The sequence below is a fragment of the Myripristis murdjan genome, chromosome 13, assembly GCF_902150065.1.
Source record: "Myripristis murdjan chromosome 13, fMyrMur1.1, whole genome shotgun sequence".
NCBI lineage: Eukaryota > Metazoa > Chordata > Actinopteri > Holocentriformes > Holocentridae > Myripristis > Myripristis murdjan.
In genome coordinates, this window is record NC_043992.1 from 30,042,484 (window position 1) to 30,063,315 (window position 20,832).

General features: G+C 41.0%; 1 protein-coding gene across 4 annotated transcripts in view; it reads left to right on the forward strand.

The window, feature by feature from the left end:
• Positions 1–20,832, forward strand: part of LOC115370108 (syntaxin-1A-like) — a 53,211-nt gene extending 32,379 nt beyond the window's left edge. Inside the window, exons 4-11 of one of the 4 annotated variants that reach the window (XR_003929223.1) lie at positions 1,084–1,158; positions 6,000–6,073; positions 6,267–6,375; positions 14,861–14,934; positions 15,044–15,178; positions 17,271–17,313; positions 18,359–18,469; positions 19,527–19,738. Coding sequence is in view for 2 of the 4 variants with exons in the window: in XM_030066956.1 (XP_029922816.1) it covers positions 1,084–1,158; positions 6,000–6,073; positions 6,267–6,375; positions 14,861–14,934; positions 15,044–15,178; positions 18,359–18,469; positions 19,591–19,677 (665 nt within the window). In the remaining 2 variants the exon portion in view is untranslated. Of the gene's footprint in view, positions 1–1,083; positions 1,159–5,999; positions 6,074–6,266; positions 6,376–14,860; positions 14,935–15,043; positions 15,179–17,270; positions 17,314–18,358; positions 18,470–18,738; positions 18,850–19,526; positions 19,739–20,734 lie in introns of those variants that run through there. The other 3 variants (XR_003929224.1, XM_030066955.1, XM_030066956.1) reach the window with 3 other exon arrangements.

The window sequence follows — 20,832 nt, forward strand, 5'->3', positions numbered from 1 at the left end:
AGTGTGTGTCAGGGTGTTTTTTTTTTTTTTTTTTTTTTTTTTTGAAGCTGCTTATTTATTTGCTGTTACCCCTCGAGGGACAGCAAGCTTGACATGTGCATCTCAGAAGCAAGATCCTCACATTCTCATATTAGCAGTCTGCATGTTCCTCACCTGATGTATTATGATGAGTGTCACCTGATGTATTCGAGATTCAGACTCCTGTACATTCAAACTGATCAATAAAGCACCAGATAAAAGCTGCGGCCACACCTTCATTGTCTGGAGTTTGAAACGTGCGAGTCTGTATGTGTTCATATAGCATGTTGGTGCAAATCAGTGTGTGTGTGTGTGTGTGTGCAGCCTGGATGGGAAGAAGACAAAGGGCTGCAGGGGGTGCTGGCTCTCTCAGGCATGGCAGATCAGTGAGCAGGGCTTGTGCCTTGTTGTTTCTGTGCTGGTGTGGAGCGAAGCTGATGAATTGTTGGTCCCTGTTGGGAGTGCCACTTAGACTCATTCCTTGCGTGTCAGTATTGATTCCGTCTCTGTGAAGCTGGCTGGCACACGAGTTTGTGTGTATGTGAGTGGGTGAGCTAGTGTATACAAGTGCGGGTGCATGTGTGGGTGCGCGTTTTAACACAGGCACACTAATCACCCTGCTTCTCTTCTCTTCAAGTTAATTTATCGACTATCACAGACATATCTCAAAGGATTTTTTCAAACAAAAACAACCGTGCATAGATCTAAGTAATCAACAGTGAGGCAAAGCAAGGTGGCGAAACAAAGATAGGAGAGAACAGAAACAAGCACCACATACAGTATCGGGGACATAACACATTATCTAAGATGGATAGCCCAGTCGAGGAGGCACCCCCAGTATTGGACCCTGTGCAGCATGCAAGGGAAAACTTGCTAGAAAAAAAACTATGGAAGAAACCTCAGGCGGGCCAGAAAGAGCTTTGTCCAGCAACATGGACAAAGACAAGGGAACATATGATGCAGGACAACTTGATGCAATGAGGAAACAACTCCATAGCTGTCCAATGATCACTTCTCTTCCAACTTATTAACCTCTGCTTCAATTCCTCTTTTCCTCTTGCGCAGAAACTAAGGCTGAGCTGGAGGATCTTATGGCAGACATCAAGAAGTTGGCCAACAAAGTGCGCTCCAAATTAAAGAGTGAGTATAATTTTTTCCTTCACTTCTCTGTCCACCCTCCCCACCTCCCCCCCCATTACCTTCTAATTAATTATGTATTTGAATGAATTTCTGCAAAATTCATTCTCTCAAATTACTTATACTTCAATGTTTTGACCATTTTATCGAGTTACCCAGACTGAGACAAGATGTTCGATACCATTTTCACTTCTGTACGTCCAGTGGTTTGGTTCCTATGGATAGCATTTTGTATTAGCTTAGCATAAAGACTTGAAGTCTATGGGAGTCAGTAGCCTGGCTCTGTCAAAGTGAAAAAATAAACCTTACAGCAACTTATTTACACAACATATCATGTGTATTGGAAATACACATCTTGGAATATTTTGCATCGTTTTAGGAGAAGTTAGATGGTGGGATGTAACCGCTGAACATTTTCATCCGTCCCTTGTATTTTTTGTCTATAAGATGGCTATCATGTTTTTGGTCAGGACCGGGCAGAGAGAAAGAGAAAGAGTGAGAGATAAAGAGTGTGTGTAAGTCGACTGCGTAGCATTTGGCAGGTAACAGCAGACAGCCCAGTGTGAGATGGTGGCGTGTCCGCTCTAGTAGGCACGGTGATAAGTGTCACTCATTGCAGACGTTGTGGCTGTGATTCATGTTTGCGAGTGTGAAGACAGTTAGCATCTGTGCACACAATCATGGATCATGGATGTGTTGCTGAGGATGTTACGGATCACAGCACTAAACAGCGCAGGAATACCTCGCTGCAAAATTGTCTTTTATGCATGTGTGTCTGCTTATTTGTGTGTGTGTGTGTGTGTGTGTGCATGTGTGAGTGTGTACATGACGATAAGGCCTATATTTGTCTTGTACTGTCATATCTCTATGTTTCCTTTCACCTTTTCCTCTTTGCTTGTATATTTAACCCTCCTGTTATGTTCACATTTACTAACATCTTTTATGTTTGGGGTTAATTTGAGCCCAGCAGTTTAATCCTCCACAAAATTATTATGACTAAAATTGTTACCAAAGTTTATGTGTCAAGTACTTTGTTTCTTTGTTGACAATATAAATAGCCCTTTAAATAAAACATAACTTTCCCCCCTCCCCCACTTATACATCCAGTATTCCTATTATGCAACTATGGAAAAATGTGCAAATCACCATAAAATCTCACTGATTGACCTAAAATTGGAAAGAAATATACATTTTTGGTGTTTTAATGGCTCTATATTATTTCTACGTACACATTTTTGTTATTTATAACCGATGCGTTACAAAGTGTGTACAGGACATTGAAAACATATCATCATGTGAATTTCAAGTTTACCTGGTAGTACCCATTACATTAGGAAAACTCATTAAATATGAAGCAAAAAAAAAATAATAAAATGATGTTAATCATTTATTTAGATACGTTAAACATTGGCTGGGGTCAAATAGACCCCAAACAACAGGAGGGTTAACTACACTATCTTACCCACTACATAAAATAATGATTTCATTCTTTCTCTTTTCCATTTTGTTGTATGCATCGTTGTTTTTCACTTTTATTTCCCCCTGCTTGTTGTTTCTCTGTTTCCCTCGTATAACATGGTCTCTGCTCTTGAATGCAAGAGGACCCTTTTCATGTGCCCTGCCTGAGCCTGAAATCCTATGGCTTTAAAACTCCTGTGTCCACATTTTGCCCATACGGGTGCATTTCACAGATTATTCACTGCTACATACAGCTCCTATTGATTCCCCCATGCTTCCCTGCTCGGCTCAGGTGTGAAAGAATAGGGGCCAGGGCTAAAGTATATATATATATATATACGTCTCTTGTTCCTCCAGGAAAGTAGAACACAGCTTCAATACAATCAGCAAGATGATAATAGCCCCTATCCATCCCCCTGCCTACCTACAGATACTTAACATGTACACACACACACACACACACACACACACACACACAGAGTGATACACAGCCTTGTGTACTTGCATGTACACAGATATACACACACTTGATGCAAGTGCTATCAGGCGGAACAGGCTCTGCATCACCGGTTTCTAACAGTGTCACTGCAGTTCACATCAGTTGTTGCCACAGGATACCTTTGTGTAGTAATTTGTCCCTGCTACGTGTGTGTATATGTGTGTGTGCCGGGTTGGTCAGCGAGTGACCTCATCTCTGTCCAGCAGTGCCCTCGGATGAATCTCCGAGAAAGAACATCAACATCACTCCTCTTGCGCTTAATAAATCCTAAAGCACTTCACAGGAAGCAGTGGGTGACTAGATGTGGCTCTTTGTACATGCAGCCCTTCAGGTGCCTAATGAAGGCTCTCGATGGAAACACTGATTTCTTTCTTTTTTTTCCCCAAGATATTGTGTGAGTCTATAAAATGTATTATGAATTCCCTTGAGTTTCCACTCTTCTGTTACCAAGACCATTTTGGAGATGTCCCAAATGTTTCTCTGTCCTATGTCTTTTTATCTCTTTTTTTTATCATAATTGTATTGTTATATACTATTTAAACATTATAATACTATCTCAAATTAATTTAAAAAGAAGACAAAAAGAGGGGTAGGCGTAGGGGTAGGGTATGTGTGCCTGCATGTGTATGCTCTTAACGGTAAAAAGTCATTACAGGGTCAATACATGACCTGCCAAAACACGCACATTTACATCTAGACCTGCTAAGTAAGAGTGATGCTTTAGGCAGTTGTGCCCCAGTCATCTTTCTAATGAAGAAATGTAATCTTGTAAAATTGTATTTTGGTGAGAAACTTTAATAAGTACAGTTGTTTGAAGGAGAAATTTGTAAATGATTTCCCAGCATTATAAAATACATATAAAGAGGGACTTAAGACCTGTTTAACATCCTAAAACTAATTCTAACTTATCTTATAATACATGTAATACAGCATTTTATGCATAAACAGGTTTTGATTGGAAAGATAATATTTTTGTACCATTAAAATATGCAACATAAATATTGATCCTCTTAAACAAGGTATGAACTGAACCTTGGATTTGAAGAATTGCTTCGGTCATAGTCACCTTTTTTTTTTTTTTTTTTTATGACAGACGGCCTCATCGTGCATTATTCCTTTCATAACATATTGTACTGATTCAAAGAATAATAAAAATGGCATTTTCAGGTAATATTTTTTTTTACAGAGGAATTTTTGCAGAACGAAGAATCAGATGTGCCAAAGATTCCTCAGTTCAGATGAAACCTCATTTTATTGTGCCTCCGAGGTCCTACTGGGCAGGCCCATCTTCTGCCTGCAGGACTGCCTGAATCTTTGGAGGCAATGATTCAATCTGATTGAAAAGTTCCACATAATCTTTTTTTTTTTTTGGTCTGTGCTCACCTGACAGCTTCACACAACTTCCCAAAATTTTCAGCTGCACATTCATGCTACGAACATCCTGCACCACCTTATCACAAAAGAGCTCTATTGGGTTGAGACCTGGGAACTGTGGAGCCCATTAGAGTAAACTAAAGCCACCGTCATGTTCCCATAATAATCTTGAGGCAGTATGGTCTCTGGGACACGGCACATTATCTTTCAGGAAGTACCCATTTGAAAAAGGGTACACTGTGGCCATGAAGGGAATACATCTGGTCAGCAATAAGGTTTAGGTGCTTAATATTTGGTACTAAAGGGCTGAATTTGTGCCAAGATAGCTTTCTCTATCTACACTGCGAGGCAGAATGGAGCATTGCATTAATGTGCTAAATTCTGTGGTTTCTGTGGTCTGGAACCAGTGAGTCGACTAATAGTCAGGGGCTCCCAAACTCCTTCATATCATGGAGCCCAATGTAGATGCACAACCCCATTTGTCCTGTGAATGTTGTGCAAAGGAATCGCCTCTGAGAGGATTTTTGTTGTCAGGTGGAGAGATAACAAAACTGGGTCTGGCAGAAGTATGATCAAACTAGGATCACTACTAAAAGTTATCCTAGCTTCTCTTGTTGGTCTCACTCCCAGTGATTGTCATAAAAACAAAATTAATATATTTGTCCTTTTGCTGGGGATCTTCTGCAGCCCTGGTGGTCCCCAGACCCCAGTTTGGGAACCACTGATTTAAGTTACTTGTCTTACAAATTTTACGTTGAGTTAAACAGTAGCCGAATCTTAATACATGAAGAAGCAGGTTATTCGCTTAAATTGGAAATTAGCCAAGGAGGGTCGGCCGTCCCGCCCCTGTGTTATCTTTTGTCCCTTCTCATTCAAAACCCCATGTTCAGTAAGACAGATACCAATCCTAATTTAAATGGAGGAAGATTAACATAAATGGAAATGTGAATGAGCAGGTCCTCGTGTCACTGTGTAATCCAGCGCACTTTAAGTGGCCTCTCATTCACTGTGTCCTTAATTTATGTCACTATGCTCGGCAGCAGCTCCTCAACCATGACTTCCAGAGGTGTGAGTGTAAAGGAGCAGTCAGAAAAGTGCTCATTACATGCAAAAGCTGCTGTTCCATTCTCAGGAATCCTCTTAAGAGGGATGAAAGAAGAGAGTTGTCCCAGTAATTTATGCCTTGATCAGTAAAATTCCTTTTCAAATGCCAACAACTGAGGCCTTTCTTTTCCTTAAGCTGCCATGTAGGGTTCTGTTATTCCCGTTCCCTTCTGAATGACTTTCTGCCACATTTGATATGTGAATGGTGAGGGTGTGTGTAGAGTTGAGAAGCAGATCTTGAGACTCATTACACTTTCATCATAATATGACATTCACCACACTGGCAATGATTGTAGTGTAGCTTTGCATTATGAATGATTTTTGTGGTTAAATGCTCCACATTTTGCAGTTCTTCAAGGAAAGCTTTTCCCCGGTGATTGAGTGCATATTTTTTTGTCAATCCTTCCAGGTATTCAGCAAACCATTGAGCAGGAGGAGGGGCAGAACAGGTCATCTGCTGACCTGAGGATACGTAAAACACAGGTAGGGGACATGTATCCACAGGACTGGGAGGAGAGGGACAGTTTTATCTTGCTCTTTATTGTTATCATTCTGTATCTGTGCCTATTCGCCTCCTCTTCCTTTATCATTTAGATTACCTATTGACTTAGCGTCTGCCAGTGGTGTCCAGCAAAAGCACTCAAGTGAGTGATGTTATTCCTTGCTCTCTTCCCAGCACTCCACACTCTCCCGTAAGTTTGTAGAGGTGATGTCCGAGTACAACACCACCCAGTCGGACTACAGGGAGCGCTGCAAGGGACGCATCCAGAGACAGCTGGAGATCAGTGAGTAGACGGGGGAGATTAAGCCTTCCAGCTCATCCTGCCTGAGTGTGGATGAGCACTGCATGGATTTAACACATCCATCTCATTTCAATTGTATAGTATTTGGTAGGTCTGCTCTATACACTAATAGAACAGCTAATAGAGACAATGTTTATCCCATATGCCATACCCATTTCCAGTGCACTGAGCAATACTTTTTTAAACGTTGCACCAGAGATGCATGGTCGCACATGTGTATGACATTTGAGCTCATGCAAACTTCAGTCATTTGTAGTCAAGATACAAACACACAAGCATCACAGGCCTGGGCAATAGGACATTTTTCTCCAATAGTTCCTTTGGTATTGAAAGCAGGAGTTCCACCTGGGCTCCATCTCAGTCACTGGGACAGAGAATCATATAGTTATTTAATAATGTTAATGTATTAAATAATAATGTCATTATTTTCATCCATTGTCAAAAAAAAAAGTAAATCACACATTTCATTGCATATCTGTCATTTCCATTTGGACATGATCCTCTTCACTGCCCCTCCATTAGCACCTGTGCATTGTCATCATATTCCTCCATGCAATGCAGTATTGAGCACACAGCACACAACAGCAGGTGAATTTTGCATAGGCTGAGTAGTTCAGATGAAAGGTGGTGATGTGGTACTTTATTCCTTTCTAAAGGGGCATTATCCTCTTCTAGGGAAGTCACAGTGCAGTGTTAGCGCCCCTATTACTGCTAAGGATTCAGTGATTTGCTCAAGGACACTTCAGTCAGGTATTTGCAGACACATGGCTGAGGAATGTTTCTTCTCATATCTTCCACTGCTCCCCAGTTTTGCAAAACAGTTTTTATGATTATGAAATCCTATCGAGGACATTATCTGATTAACACCCTTTTCTATTTTCACACTTTCCAAAGATACACCTAAAAATACATATTAAATAGGCTAAAAATGCAGTTTCCTTCCCCTGCCAAGTAGACCAGCGCTTTCCATTTTTGCAAAAGCATTACTAGGTATGTCTATGGATATTCTCATTCGTCCAGGTCATCGTTCTCTTTGGGCAAATTGAATCGTAGGCAACTGGACTTGTATTTGTCTTAGTCTGACGTCAGACTAGTGTGGACTAGATAGACCGATGCGAAAACTACTTCTTTTCAGTATTATGGAGGAGTAAACTTCTCCTGCATTGCCTCATTTTACTACACCATTTGTCATTGGTAAAAGGTTTTAACTTTATATAAAACTTATAAATGACCAATAAACCAGCAGTATTCATTCCACTGAGATGACATCACACACTTTAATTTTTAAAACCTAGCCTTAAAAATGTCCACATATGCAACGTATAATGACATTCTTCTGCATCCAAGGGGATTACTTAATGTCTGTTTGCAGTTATAAATAATGCAATTTGGTCAAAAGGCTCTATCGCACATGATGAACATGGATTACGTAGGCAACCAGCCACTGTTCGCTGTTTATGCACTCATGTGGAGGCATGAATGCTCAAAAAACACATCATAGTCGTGGAAATTCACTTTTAATTCATCAATATGTTAGTCTACAGTCATTTGGCTTGTGAGGTCAAGCAAAACAACCACTCTCACAGTCATTTTAAATGATACCATTCTGCAAAACACATGCATTGCCCAACACCTGCGCTCAATTACTGAACCATTAAAGTGGCTCACTTTAGGAATTTTGCTGTCTGTGTGTTTGTGTGTGTAGAAGGGGGGTGTTTGTGTATGCATGCACATTTCAGGTTGCTCCAGCTCAGATCCAAGCTCCTCTCATTCCTGTCACACCGTATGCGTGATATGATTTGTCAGGTATTATCTCCAGGCCTGAGGCTCGGGCAGCGGGCACTGACAGGGCCTCTGCCAGCCGGGAGCTACCTATGTGGATGACTGGCTGACTGCCTAGCAGGATGCACAGTGCCAGCCAGCTGCTCCAAACAGTCATGGCAACAGAGTCACCTCATGCACAAAGACACACACACGCACAGCCACACGAACACATGCACATGAAATTCTGACTAATGTGATGGTAATAGCGGAGTAGCAGAGGTGGTTATGTCGAAGGGCACTTGGCACAGACAGAATTTCCTCTGGCCATCTGTCAGTTTCCTAGAGTGGACTCATGCTGTCAGGTCTGTGGCCCAGCCCGGCCCAACCCAGCTACGCCAAACAAGATCCCTACCCAATGCAGTTAGACCAAACACTATAGCTGACAGTAGTCAGTCAAGATCAAGGACAGTAGTAAGAACCTAATTGGTTTAGGCCTAATAATTAACCCCTAATTCATAAAAGCACACACACCTGACTCACTTTTTCCTACAGCTCCTTCAGATCAATTTGGAGTTGGTTTGTCAGCTGGTGGAGTCACAGGAGGCCTGACTGATATCACCTGTCGTCAGGGAAGGGATTAGAGGGAAAGGGAGAGCAGAGAGATGGCAGGAAATGATAGAGGAGACAAAACAATACAACATTTTTGGTTGAAGACACAAGAGTGAAGCTTAAGCCTTCAGATTACAGTGCTCATATGTTTGTTTTTTCAAACAGAGATTAATTTCTTCAGGGTTAAACTTCAAGAGAGTTGTGTTGTGTGGTGCAAACCTTTTCAACCAGACTGTGGGTGAATCAATAGGTGTGTGTCACACTCAGAGGTAGACAGAGTTTGGTCTGTTTGACTGCGTATTGATGTGTTCCTCTCCAACATCTCTCCCTTCCTGCTCACCTCAGCCCAGACCCACTTGATGCAGGGAGAGGGGGAACAGGCAAGCAGCAGACAAAAACAACATGTCATTACAAGTCATTTTTTTCCAGACAATATTTCTCGCCTCTTCTTTCATGTCTAACAGTGCCACAGTGTGCCCCACCCCGCCATTTGTTTGGCTCAGTCCTCATCAAAGCCCCTCTCTACACCTTTGTGTCTTTAGCATTCATACTGTCTGAATGAAATGGTTGAACAGATTGCCAGCAGCAAACCTAATGAGCACTCCCCCAATTTGTGGGAGAGGAGAGATCATCCAGATTGACGCCACTGCCACACCTTTGACATACATAAGCAAGCATTATATTTATATGCAGTGTGTATTATAACAGTTTGGCTCATTTTCATCCTCCTCTTACTCCCTGCATGAATATCTGTCTTGATTTCCCTGTAAAAATGTCTTTCCATACAGAACAGGTGTAAGTATACAGCTTTCCAGAGAAAAAAAGAAATAAAAAGAAGAACATTGTTGCTTGATGAGCCTCACCTCCACAATTTCATTTTGTTCGTGCCTTGAAATAAATGATGAGGGGGCAGAAAGAGCTGGATAATATATTCCACCGCACACTGTAATATATAGTAAGATAAGAGATGGATGCCGTATTATCCTCTATACTAAACTCGAAAGCAAAAGCTGGATACCCTGCCATTATTATCAGCTGACTATAATTGGCTTGAGTCTCATCTGGTTTGTAGCTTTTGTCAAATTCACTGCCATTGATAAGCGTTGATATTTAAATGAAGACAACCAAATCTATTTAATTATTAAATGCACATGCGAGACTAGTCAGCTAGTGAGCCGTCTAACATCCATCCCACTGAGAGACTTTAATTTAAAGCCCCACTTCCTCAGAATTCTTGAACAGGCTTAATGAACCTGAACTAATGTGTCCTGCTTTCTCAGTGGACCAAGGCTCCACACCTCTATTTGAATATTTTTGCATCGCCAATTAAGACTCACACACTCTGTTTTCATAATACTGTCGTATTCCAAGCCAGTGCAGTATGAAACATTTATTTTAACACTGATTCAGAATGCACATTATCACATGTTTATTTGGACATGCTTTTTAATCAATAATCATGTGGCAGGAAAACTCAGCTCGGGATGATCGCACGCCACAGAGCGGAAAGGTATTTGGAAAGGTGTTGTGGGGCCTCTTTGACATTTATTTGAGTGTGTTATTTTTGCCATGGACACTCCTTTGGCAGACAGTGCACACACAGCAGTGGAGAAAAAAGATGGAAATGTAGTCATCCATAAAACAAACACATTTTTACCACTCACATACATGTGTTTACATATAAGCAAAATATAAGTAAGACACATCCGTGTTTGTCATTTACGTGCAAGTGAATCACAAATCCATACAGACACATAAACCCATTTCATTTTTCCACTCTAGCCCAGGTTCTCACTTATATGTAAAAATATGTAAAAGCACAATACATGGTGAATTGCATTGCATACAGAACAAGCATGAAAATCACTCACTTGTTTTGCTCTCCACGTCTGAACTTTTGTGTGGTCCGTCTTTTCACTTTGTGCCTTGAGGGTCTCACTTCATTTGCATTACGTAACAATGGAAAAGAAATAATAGTGCTTCTGGTAGCAACATAGCATGAATGATTTAATACCCCATAAACACTATGGTGAAGTGAGACTTCTTGGATTCATATTAGGTTTCTCAGGGTTTGGGTCTCCATGGTAACAAATAAGAGCCTCCCTCAGAGCCTGTTGAGGCTTTAAAAGAAGCCAATGGGAAGCAGAGTGGAGAGAGGAGAGAGGAGTGTGTGTGTGTGTGTGTGTGTGTGTGTGTGTGTGTGTGTGTGTGTGTGTGTGTGTGAAGGATGTTTCAATTGTTTTTGTTCATAATTATCTAAGACTTGAATTACTGGTCTCTCTTCTCTACCTTCAACGCTAACTCTGACATTATCTTTACTGCTTCAGCTTTATAAGAGAAAATATTCACCATCAGAGAGAGAATATTGATCAACATTGATTGATCAACATAGTGGCCTCTCACCCTCCTATGTGATCTTTCACCCTCGCCTCATTTGTCTGAGTGCAGCATGTCACTGATGAGCCGCCATTGGACCATCATTAAACCACAACCCACGAAAAATGATCGGTTTCATATGGATATGAATATTGGATTTGACATGATATGCCCATTATCCGTGAAGAAGAATGGGCAGAAGGACGCTGTACAACACACACGCGGACACACGGACACACACGCACAGATTAACACACCAGTAAATATCAGAGAGGAGCTGCATCAGTATTCTGCCCATGAAAGCAATCACCGGCCTTGAGTCCCAACCATCATCACTCACCATCACCCACTGAGGCCACATCCCAACCTGTAGAACTCTCCTCACACACAAACCCAGTACACACACACACACACACACACACACACACACACTATTACTATGATGGAGGTCCATGGCTATGTCAGAGAGAGTAAAGCATGATATCTGAAAAAGATAGTCGTGTGTGTGTGTGTGTGTGTGTGTGTGTGTGTGTAGAACTACCCGCCGATATGAAAACTGAAAGGTAATTTCTGTTAGTGTGGAATAGCAGGCCTGCTCTGACTTGTGTTTAGCCCTGTAGCTCTGAGCTGAGTTGAGTCAGCTCCATCACCTCGAATGCACAGTTACTTTTTTCCAAGAATTTTACCTTTATTTTTATATTGTATTCTGGAAAAAGTGAGTCTAGTGAACTTTGTCTGGAGTTGGATTTGTGGTCACTGATACATCCAGACCATGGCTTTATTTGGCTTTATTTCGCTTGCTTACGAGCCAGCAAGCTCATGCAAGCAAAGCTAAAAATCTTTATGTCAACATAAAACAGTCCACCATATGTTCCCAGGACCCTGTATTCCCAAGGTCCTGTGCTGGCAGGCCCTATGTTACCTCAGTGAAATGTTTTAAACCGAAAATTTATTTTTCTTTTCCAAACTGAAAATAGCCCTGTGTTCCCTCAGTGTGTATCAGTCTCCATGCCTCTGTTTATTAACAAAATAATATAACATAAAACATAACCTGCGAGTACATGTTTGGTTAACAGTATCTGAAATAATGTTTGAAAATGCCACATAAAACATGGAGGGAATATAATGCTCTGGGAACTAGGGATAGGCAATATATTGATATTATATCGATATTGTCATATAAGACAATATGTCATCTGATGTTTTGGATATCGCATCATCGTGTTATGACATAAGTGTTGTCTTTTCCTGGTTTCAAAGGCAGCATTACAGTAGAGATGACTTTTCTGAATTTATTAGCCTTTTCTATCTGTTCTATTATGTATCTTTACCTGTATGGACATCAGATCAACATAACTAATGAGTGTTTATCAATAATGTCATTGAGTAAATATTTTGTGAAAGCACCAATAGACAACTCCACTATATCATCACTGATATTAAGTATTTGGTCAAAATATTGCCCTCCCTATTTGAAACTAGTACTAGGCACTAGTAGCACCCGTTGCAGAGGTCAAGTAATGAGCAGTTTAGCGATCTGTTGGCTATCATGCTCATTTTAATAGCAGAGCAGTTTCCTAAATAGGTTGAACACTCAGTTGTTATATGACTCAGACAGAAAGTAGCATCTCTAATTAATACACAGATTTGTCTCTACACCATATTCTATAACATACAACCAAGGTCATAATTACATGACTTGAGTACTTACATAAGATTTTCCATTAAAGTAGCTTTGTTTCTCTCTTTTGCTCAAATCCATGCATGCTTCCACCTTGTGCCAGCGTGCTAGATCAGACCATTAAAGTCAATGTAAAACTATAATGGCGGTAAAGAACTTAGAGGGACTAGTCAGTGTATTTTTATATGACGGCTTGGGTGTCTTCATGGGTGAGGGATTGTGGAATGGCTAGTCGTATTTAGCCTAATAGAAGCCTTAAAATGTGCAAAGGAAAGATTGGAGATGATGCTGACAGAGTCTGAAGACCTAACTGTGAGGACACTTACTCTATTAGAGGGGCAGGAATGGAGCCCAAGAGACGCAGCTCGGCAGGCACAGTCAGCGCTCACACACAGGGATATTGCAACAAGGGCAAGGGGCTTAACACAGGACATCCTCAGTAAAGTAGGGCATCTCCATCAGGAATAATCAAGGTGGTTGTGGAGCAAATACATTGACAGGCAGAAGCAGTCAGGGGTGGTGCAGCTGTCTCCCAGGCAGCGCCGGTATATTAATTTAGATAGTGTAGAGAAGAGGAAACTTGGCTTAAGGGAGCTTTGGGGTGTGGCAGCAAAGCACATTAGATCCACTATAGGTATTCCCAAAATCTTGGTCGAGGGGTCAGTGATGACCATGCCAGCCCTGTATGTTTAGATACAGGGCTGATCAGATACTTCCTCAGGACTGTGATTAGCAAATATAATCTGGCAGCATGAGGGATGTACAGATTGAATCTGTGATCCAAGCTGTCTCACATTAGTTTGACCAAGAATTTCTTATATGGGCAGGAAAAATTAAGTCATGCTTAACTGGTATGTTGGGATGCATATGATTTACATGCATATTTACATATATTTGCATAGGATTTTTGAGCTGCTGAACAGGCTGTTTCCAGTCCACAGGGACAGCAATCCCATTAGACAGTGGTTGTTGAAACCAGCTATGAGTTTAGAGGTTTATTGGGTAATATTGTGAACTAGGTATAAGGCTAAGTGTTGGGACAGTCAGTGTAGCTGATTATAGTCCTGTTTGGTGTTGAGAGTGGGTTCTGGGATGGCACAGTTTCCTGTTGAACCTTGACTTCGGATGTAATGCTGCATTCATGGCATAAGGGAATTACAGGTTGAAAAGGCTTGCTTGTTACTTGAAGTTGGAAGTATCATGGAAGAATTGCAGAAGCGACTATGGTAAATAAATGACTGCGTAAATATGAAATAAATAAGTGACATATGAGTACCATGTAGGGGTATACACTACAAAAATATTTTTTCAGATTGTTGAAAAGATGCTTTAGCCTATTACTTACATTTGGCCACAGGATTCACAAACATGTCTATGTACTGTTGTCCGCCGTTTCCATGTTGGTGACGTCAGAATTCTGGAAATGAGAAATATCAAAGTACAGAGCAAAACTTAAACATTTACAGCTTGAAAGCCAACATGAACAGCATTTCCAAACCATAGTTGCAATTCCTCCCATACAGTGTGAATGCAGCAAGAAACAACAACAGCAGCCAACTAACACACACACACACTGAATTGTTCTCTATAGGGATGCTTGCCCTGAATTATGGCACAAGTCATTTTTGCATCACATCCTGGCCACTGGTTAATTCCTTGAGAGGGAAAAGTGGGAATAAGAGGTTGTAATGTAGGTGAAGGCTGAGACAGATGGATGGAGAGAAAATGAGCATGTGGCAGAGAGGGAGAGGCACATCGCTCTCATCATCCTTTAATTAATCCTCAGACAGACATGAAGGAGGAGAAGGCATGGCTATTATTAATCAGGGAGTTTTATTAATGCCCCCTAATGTGGTCTTTATCCCTATCAGATGTTATTTGAGGAAACTTTTAACTTTAATAGCATGACACCTACACAGTTTAATGCCTGAGCTGAGAAGTCACACTTGTCGTGAACATCTTGAACACCTACGATGAAGACCATGAGCGCACTGATTCTGTATAGAGGTTTATGACCATGTGTGTTTTTACTTTCAGCTGGGAGAAACACAACAAATGAGGAGCTGGAGAGCATGTTGGAGAGTGACAACCCAGCTATCTTTACTTCGGGGGTGAGTGATTTGGCAAATGCAAGACAATTACACGCACAACCATTGGGTTTTATCTAATTCTCCTTTATCTTTCTCTCTCTCCCGTGTTCCTTTTCCTCTGCCATCTCAGATCATCATGGATAACATCACCCAACAAGCTATGAATGAGATTGAGACACGGCACAATGAGATTATTAAGCTGGAAAACAGTATCAGAGAACTTCATGACATGTTCATGGACATGGCCATGCTAGTGGAGAGCCAGGTGAGATCTAAAGCCCCTCCCTCCCAGTACCCACAACCGTGTGGTTTAGGGGCTCAACAACACACATTCATGGACACAAATTGCTTCATACTGTAGCCTTTCCTTGGTGCAAAGCATCCACATGGCAGATGCCTTCACTAGTTGTCGGGGTCAAATTGTCATTTGCTAAAAACACAATGCCTCCAACAATGAAATTTGAATGCACAGCCTTACTTCCATTGCTGCATGGGTAATACAATAGCCATGAAGTGCAAATTATCATAAGTACAGGGACATAAAGAGCAACAGCAGTCATTATGAACAGAGTGAATACAGCAATGAAAACAGCATTAACAACAATTGCAACCATGACAATAATTAAGCAGGTAGATTGAATATTTGTTAGGCTTGTTTGCATATGGCCTTGGGGGAGGGACTGTCCTTGACTCATGTTATTCTGTTTTTTATACCAAGTCAGCACCTACCTGGTGGCAGGACGGAGAACATAATGTGTGCTCAGTGGGAGGAGTCACAGATTATTGCTATGGGCTTTCTTAAGGCAACAGATGTCAACAGTCCAGGGAAAGTGACTTTTGAAATGTAATAAGTTACAGATCACTAGTTACCCAGTTAAAAATGTAGTAAGAAATGTAACTATTTTAATTACATCATCAAAGTAGTGTAACTTATTACATTTGATTAACTTTTGATTACTTGTCCAACAAAAAAAGCACACTCCAAGTAGCTCCATGCTTCAATCACAGTGAAATGTGTTCATCAGGGTTTTCGTTCTAGACATCTACCCAGTGACTGATTTACACCTGGCATGCCAGGTGAAATCTGGGGATGCATTATGAGCATTCAGGCCAAGGCAGAGGTTTAGAAACCTGTTTTGTTCACCCTAGACGTCTTGACCAGCTTTAGCCAGCTAACCTCGGCAGTAGCTGCCTCTCCATACATTGAAAATAACTCCTCTACAGTGGCAATTTACATACAAATTATAGGGTTTATTAGTTTAATGATATGACTGCTGAGTGCAACTTCCACCAAAAAAACTGGAACAATTTCTTGTTTGTTAGCAAGAAATTTGAAAAGTTGCAAATCCAATTAGATGAGATTTAGTGGACCATAAGCCTTTGGCCCTGGGACCGAACGAGGTAATTTTGGTAATAATCCAGATCTGAAATTTAAACTATTAGACCAATTTTTAGTCATAGCTGTTACGCTGCGTTCAAATGCTTGTGGGAGGGTCCGACACATGGGCTTTCCAAGTGGACTGCTTAACAGCATTGCATTCACTTGATATTTTGTCAGAATATTAAGCTTGGTGGACAAATGATAAACAAACAGAAGCTGTTAGAGAAGCTGCAAGTTGAGCATTGGCAGGCAATGCTGTGACTTTTATTCCAAGCTGTAGATGTACTGATACCATGTACTTTCTTAAGTGTATGTAGTATTTGCTGAAAAGCCACAGAGATTTGTCAGCACAGTGTGGAGCTACGGGTAAATGTGGAGGTCCACTGTCTGTATGTGTGATGGTGTGTGTGGGCTGAACCCCTGGAGAGATAATTTGTCTCTCTCATAAGAAGTATTGGGTCTGAATTATGCAAAGGACTCTAAAAGAGACATCAAGTGTGTGAGAGAGAATAAATGAAAAAGAAAGTTTGTGGATATAAAAGTAAAATGTAGCATGTAGGCGATATGTTTTGCAATGACGATACAATGCAATAGGTGGCTTCCCTTTATAATTATAATGTGGGAGAAGTAATTGTACAGGTGTCTAATATTTCATTGCTTTGTGTGAGTGCATGTGTGTGAGTGTGTGTGTGTGTGTGTGTGTGTGTGTGTGTGTGAGTGAGTGTGTGTGCATTTGTTTATTCATGTATTCTCTTACCATGCATATGTGGATGCCTGTAATGAATGTATATAATTGCTCAAATTAACACTTCCTTAATTAACTGTAAGCTCTACACCATTCTGGACTATATTTCCATCTGTGTGTTAATTTTACTTTCCTCAGCGATGCCTTCTCTGTCCCCAACTGTCTTCCCCCTTTGCTCTCTGTTTGTTTTTCACCCATTTTTCTCTACTGAAACACCACTGACTCTCTAAGCTCTAGAGAACAGAGAACAGCGCTCCCCTTCTCCTATGGCAAGGTAATTTGCTTGTGATTCCTTTCTTTCTTTTTTGATGCATTGAAAATTTATGTATAATTGTAGTGCATGCGTGGAGTTATGGGATATTTGTTGATTCCAAATGTGTTGACTCCAATTAAGACACAATTAAGGACTCCTGCTGTGTTAATATAATAAGGCGTTAGGAAGAGGGAAAACGTGGATACAGAGGGAGAAAGGAAAAAACATCAAACAGTACCTTTCCTCAGAGCTTTGACAACATGCCGCAGGTTTTACAGTTCCTCTAACATGCCCAGCGCATAAGAAACACCGTACTAGGGTTTGACTGATGTTTTTTCAGACCGTTATTGATTCTGATATTTCTTTAAAAGAAGCTGCTGATCAATAATTACATTCAGTATCTTTACATTTGAACGTTACTATGCAAAAAAAAAAAAAAAATCAAGAAAACTATTATATGAGGAAACTGCTCTTTAATGAACTGTTTGAATTAACAAAATGAATAAAGAGAATGTTGCAAATGCAAAACAAAAAGCTGAGAGATTTTGTTGAACATTATTACAAATCTTTCAAAGAAAAAAAGAGCAAGAGACTAGATGGACACCCAGATATCCTACAGACAAAAAAGGCAGATAACAGCCTGATGTATCAGTAAACTGATGAATCGGTCCTGCTCTACAGTGTACAGCTCCTTTTCCAGAGATTTATGCAGGTATAAACATAGAATAGAATAGAATAGAATAGAATAGAAAATGCTTTATACATTTGTGTCTACATTTTGCGTGCAGAAGGCAGAAATTTGTCTTTGACTTGCATACATTAAAAACACATTTATATAAAACATGCTAAGTACATCATAACATCACAAGACACATCTAAAAGTTTACATAAATCACAATAGAAACATAGGTGTAATCAAAGAGAAGCGTGCAAATTTAAAATTCCAGCTGATTATTTAAAAGATGACTTAAAAGCACCTGGATTAATGTGTTTCAGTAAGGGATTTAAAAGGCAGAGTTCTCCCCTCTCTCTTCCCTGCGATGACTGCTTCCTTCTTCTCATGCAGGGGGAACTGATGAACAACATCGAGCACTGTGTGCTGCGGGCCCAGGAGTATGTGGAGCACGCCAAGGAGAGTTTCTCCAAATGCAAAAAGATCAGGAAGATCAGCAAACGGGTGAGACAACAAGCACAGAGTCTATGAACTGGCTCTCATGTTCACTCTTTTTTTTCCCTCCTCTTTCCTTTTCCCCTTTGTGCCTCCCTTCCTCTCCCTCTCTTTCCGCCTTTATTCCCCATCTATTCCTCTGCTCCCCTCTCTCTCATCTCCCTTTGATCCCTACCTACTCTCCTTGCTCCGTTCCTGCTACACTCCTCTGTCCCTCTTTCCTCTTCCTGCCTCTGTCTGTACCCCGCCTCGATCCTCTGTAAACAAACCTGTTCTAGGGGGAAATGATAGACCGCATAGAGTACAATGTGGAGCACTCAGTAGACTATGTGGAGAGGGCAGTATCAGACACTAAGAAGGCGGTTAAATACCAGAGTAAAGCCCGGAGGGTGAGTCACACATCCAGACTGTGCAAACCAATGCATGTGCACAAACTTGAAAGTGACAGACAAATTGAGCGGCATGGCATGCGTATATGGTAGCTACATGGTGACTGTCGTTATTGCGTCTGCATGCTTCCCTGTCGTTATATTGTGCATGTGTAGCATGTTTCTTGTGAGCTTATTTCACTCGACACCCTGGAGCTGATAAAGAAGAATCCACTCACAGGGTTACGTAGATGAAGTAGGCGGCCAAAGACTTTTCTCTGACTTTTCTAGAGACTGTTCTCCTTTTTGAACATTTGATCGTTTCCCTCTTCGTTCAACAACCTCCTGTACGCCACAGTTAAGATTCTGTGATTGGAGGAGCAAGTGTGCCACCTCTTGGTTGATATTCATATTGTCACTCAAAGGTGTGGGAGTTTCACTCATTGCTTGATCCAAATTTACTAGAATGGAAAGGATATCATCTGCTACAGTATTTCCCCGCTGACCTTGAGCAAACTCAATCTCATAATCATAAGTTGTGTAACCTCTTTATTTCCTTTTTACTTATTTTCTTTTCTTCTTTCTTTCTTTCTTTCTTTCCTACTCATTCATATCATTTCCATTCATTCACTCCATCATTCAGAGTCATTATCTAACTCTACGCTCTCTTTCTTTCCCTGCCCATGTCCCCCGTACAGAAGATGATCCTGATAGGAGTTTGTATTGCAGTATGTTTGATCATCCTCATTATTTCCCTCGCAGCTGGACTCAGTTAGAGCCCTCGGAAATCCCCGCAGGCCACATAGCTTAGAGCCCCAGACAGAGCCAGAGACAGCATGTCCCTCTTAGCCCGCGGTTCAAGGCCTTAAGTGGCTTCACCAGTTTGGTCAAGGTTGTCTGCGGGCCAGCTTCCCAGAGGATATGACTTCCACACTGACCTCCTCTTCCCTGTTCCATTGCTAAAATGTATACCAGTTTCCCTAATATGCAGCCAATAAGTGCTGGTGAGCAGTGATGGAGTCTGGAGCAGTGATGTGTTTCCTTGAGCTGGAAAACTGACTGAACTGATTAGTCTCTCTGCACTGAAATATTTGCCCAAATAAGGTCACAAGTAATGTTTTGTATTTATGTTTGTTGTAATTCATTAACTTTTATATGCATTTTTATTTTATTCTGATCTGCAAGGTGGAACTCCTCTGCTTTCTGTGTTTATGGAGATTTGTTCCCTGTGTTCGTGATGGTCGTCATAATTAACGTAGCTTGGTCATGTGCATGTTGTGCAGTCGGCTGGGCGGCTTCGCATGTTTACCGCATACGCAAAAGCTATCGGTAATAGGGGTGAACGGTGTTTTAAATTTGGATTTCAAAGGACATTTTCATTTTTCAGCCAGAACGCCTCAACATACAATGTGTTTATGAACAATCAACCACCCACTTCTAGTAGATGAATCTGATGGTGATGGGACTGATGATGCCTTCTGAGCCAGTTTTCTAAATTTTAAGTGTACCTATTTTCAGTTATCATTAATAAATAGTGACTCTAAGGGAAAGAAAAACTGGAGGTTGACTGTTTATGGACTCATGCAGGAACATGTTCGTCGAGGTGATAATCGCTTTAAATATGAGGCCTGTGTTTGATGAGGCAGCTTATTGTGTTTGTGGCCTGTGTGAATATCTTTGTTATTAGGATGGCATGAACGAAATGCAGAGATGAAGAGATTCTGGTTCTTATTCTGGATTTTAATAATCTGGAATTGTGGACCGTCTTCCTCCAAACTGCATTTTGTTTTTACGTCGCTTTGTTGTAAGCACTGTAGCACAAACTAGACAAAATACAAGTGATATTTCTAACATATTTTCTTCTACTTCCCATTCGCTGCCTTGGATGACTGTTCTTGCCATGCAGAAGAAAATCATGATTATTATATGCTGTGTGGTGCTGGGAATTGTTATTGCTTCTGTTGTTGGGGGGACGTTGGCCTGAACGCCCCACTGCCACTCTCC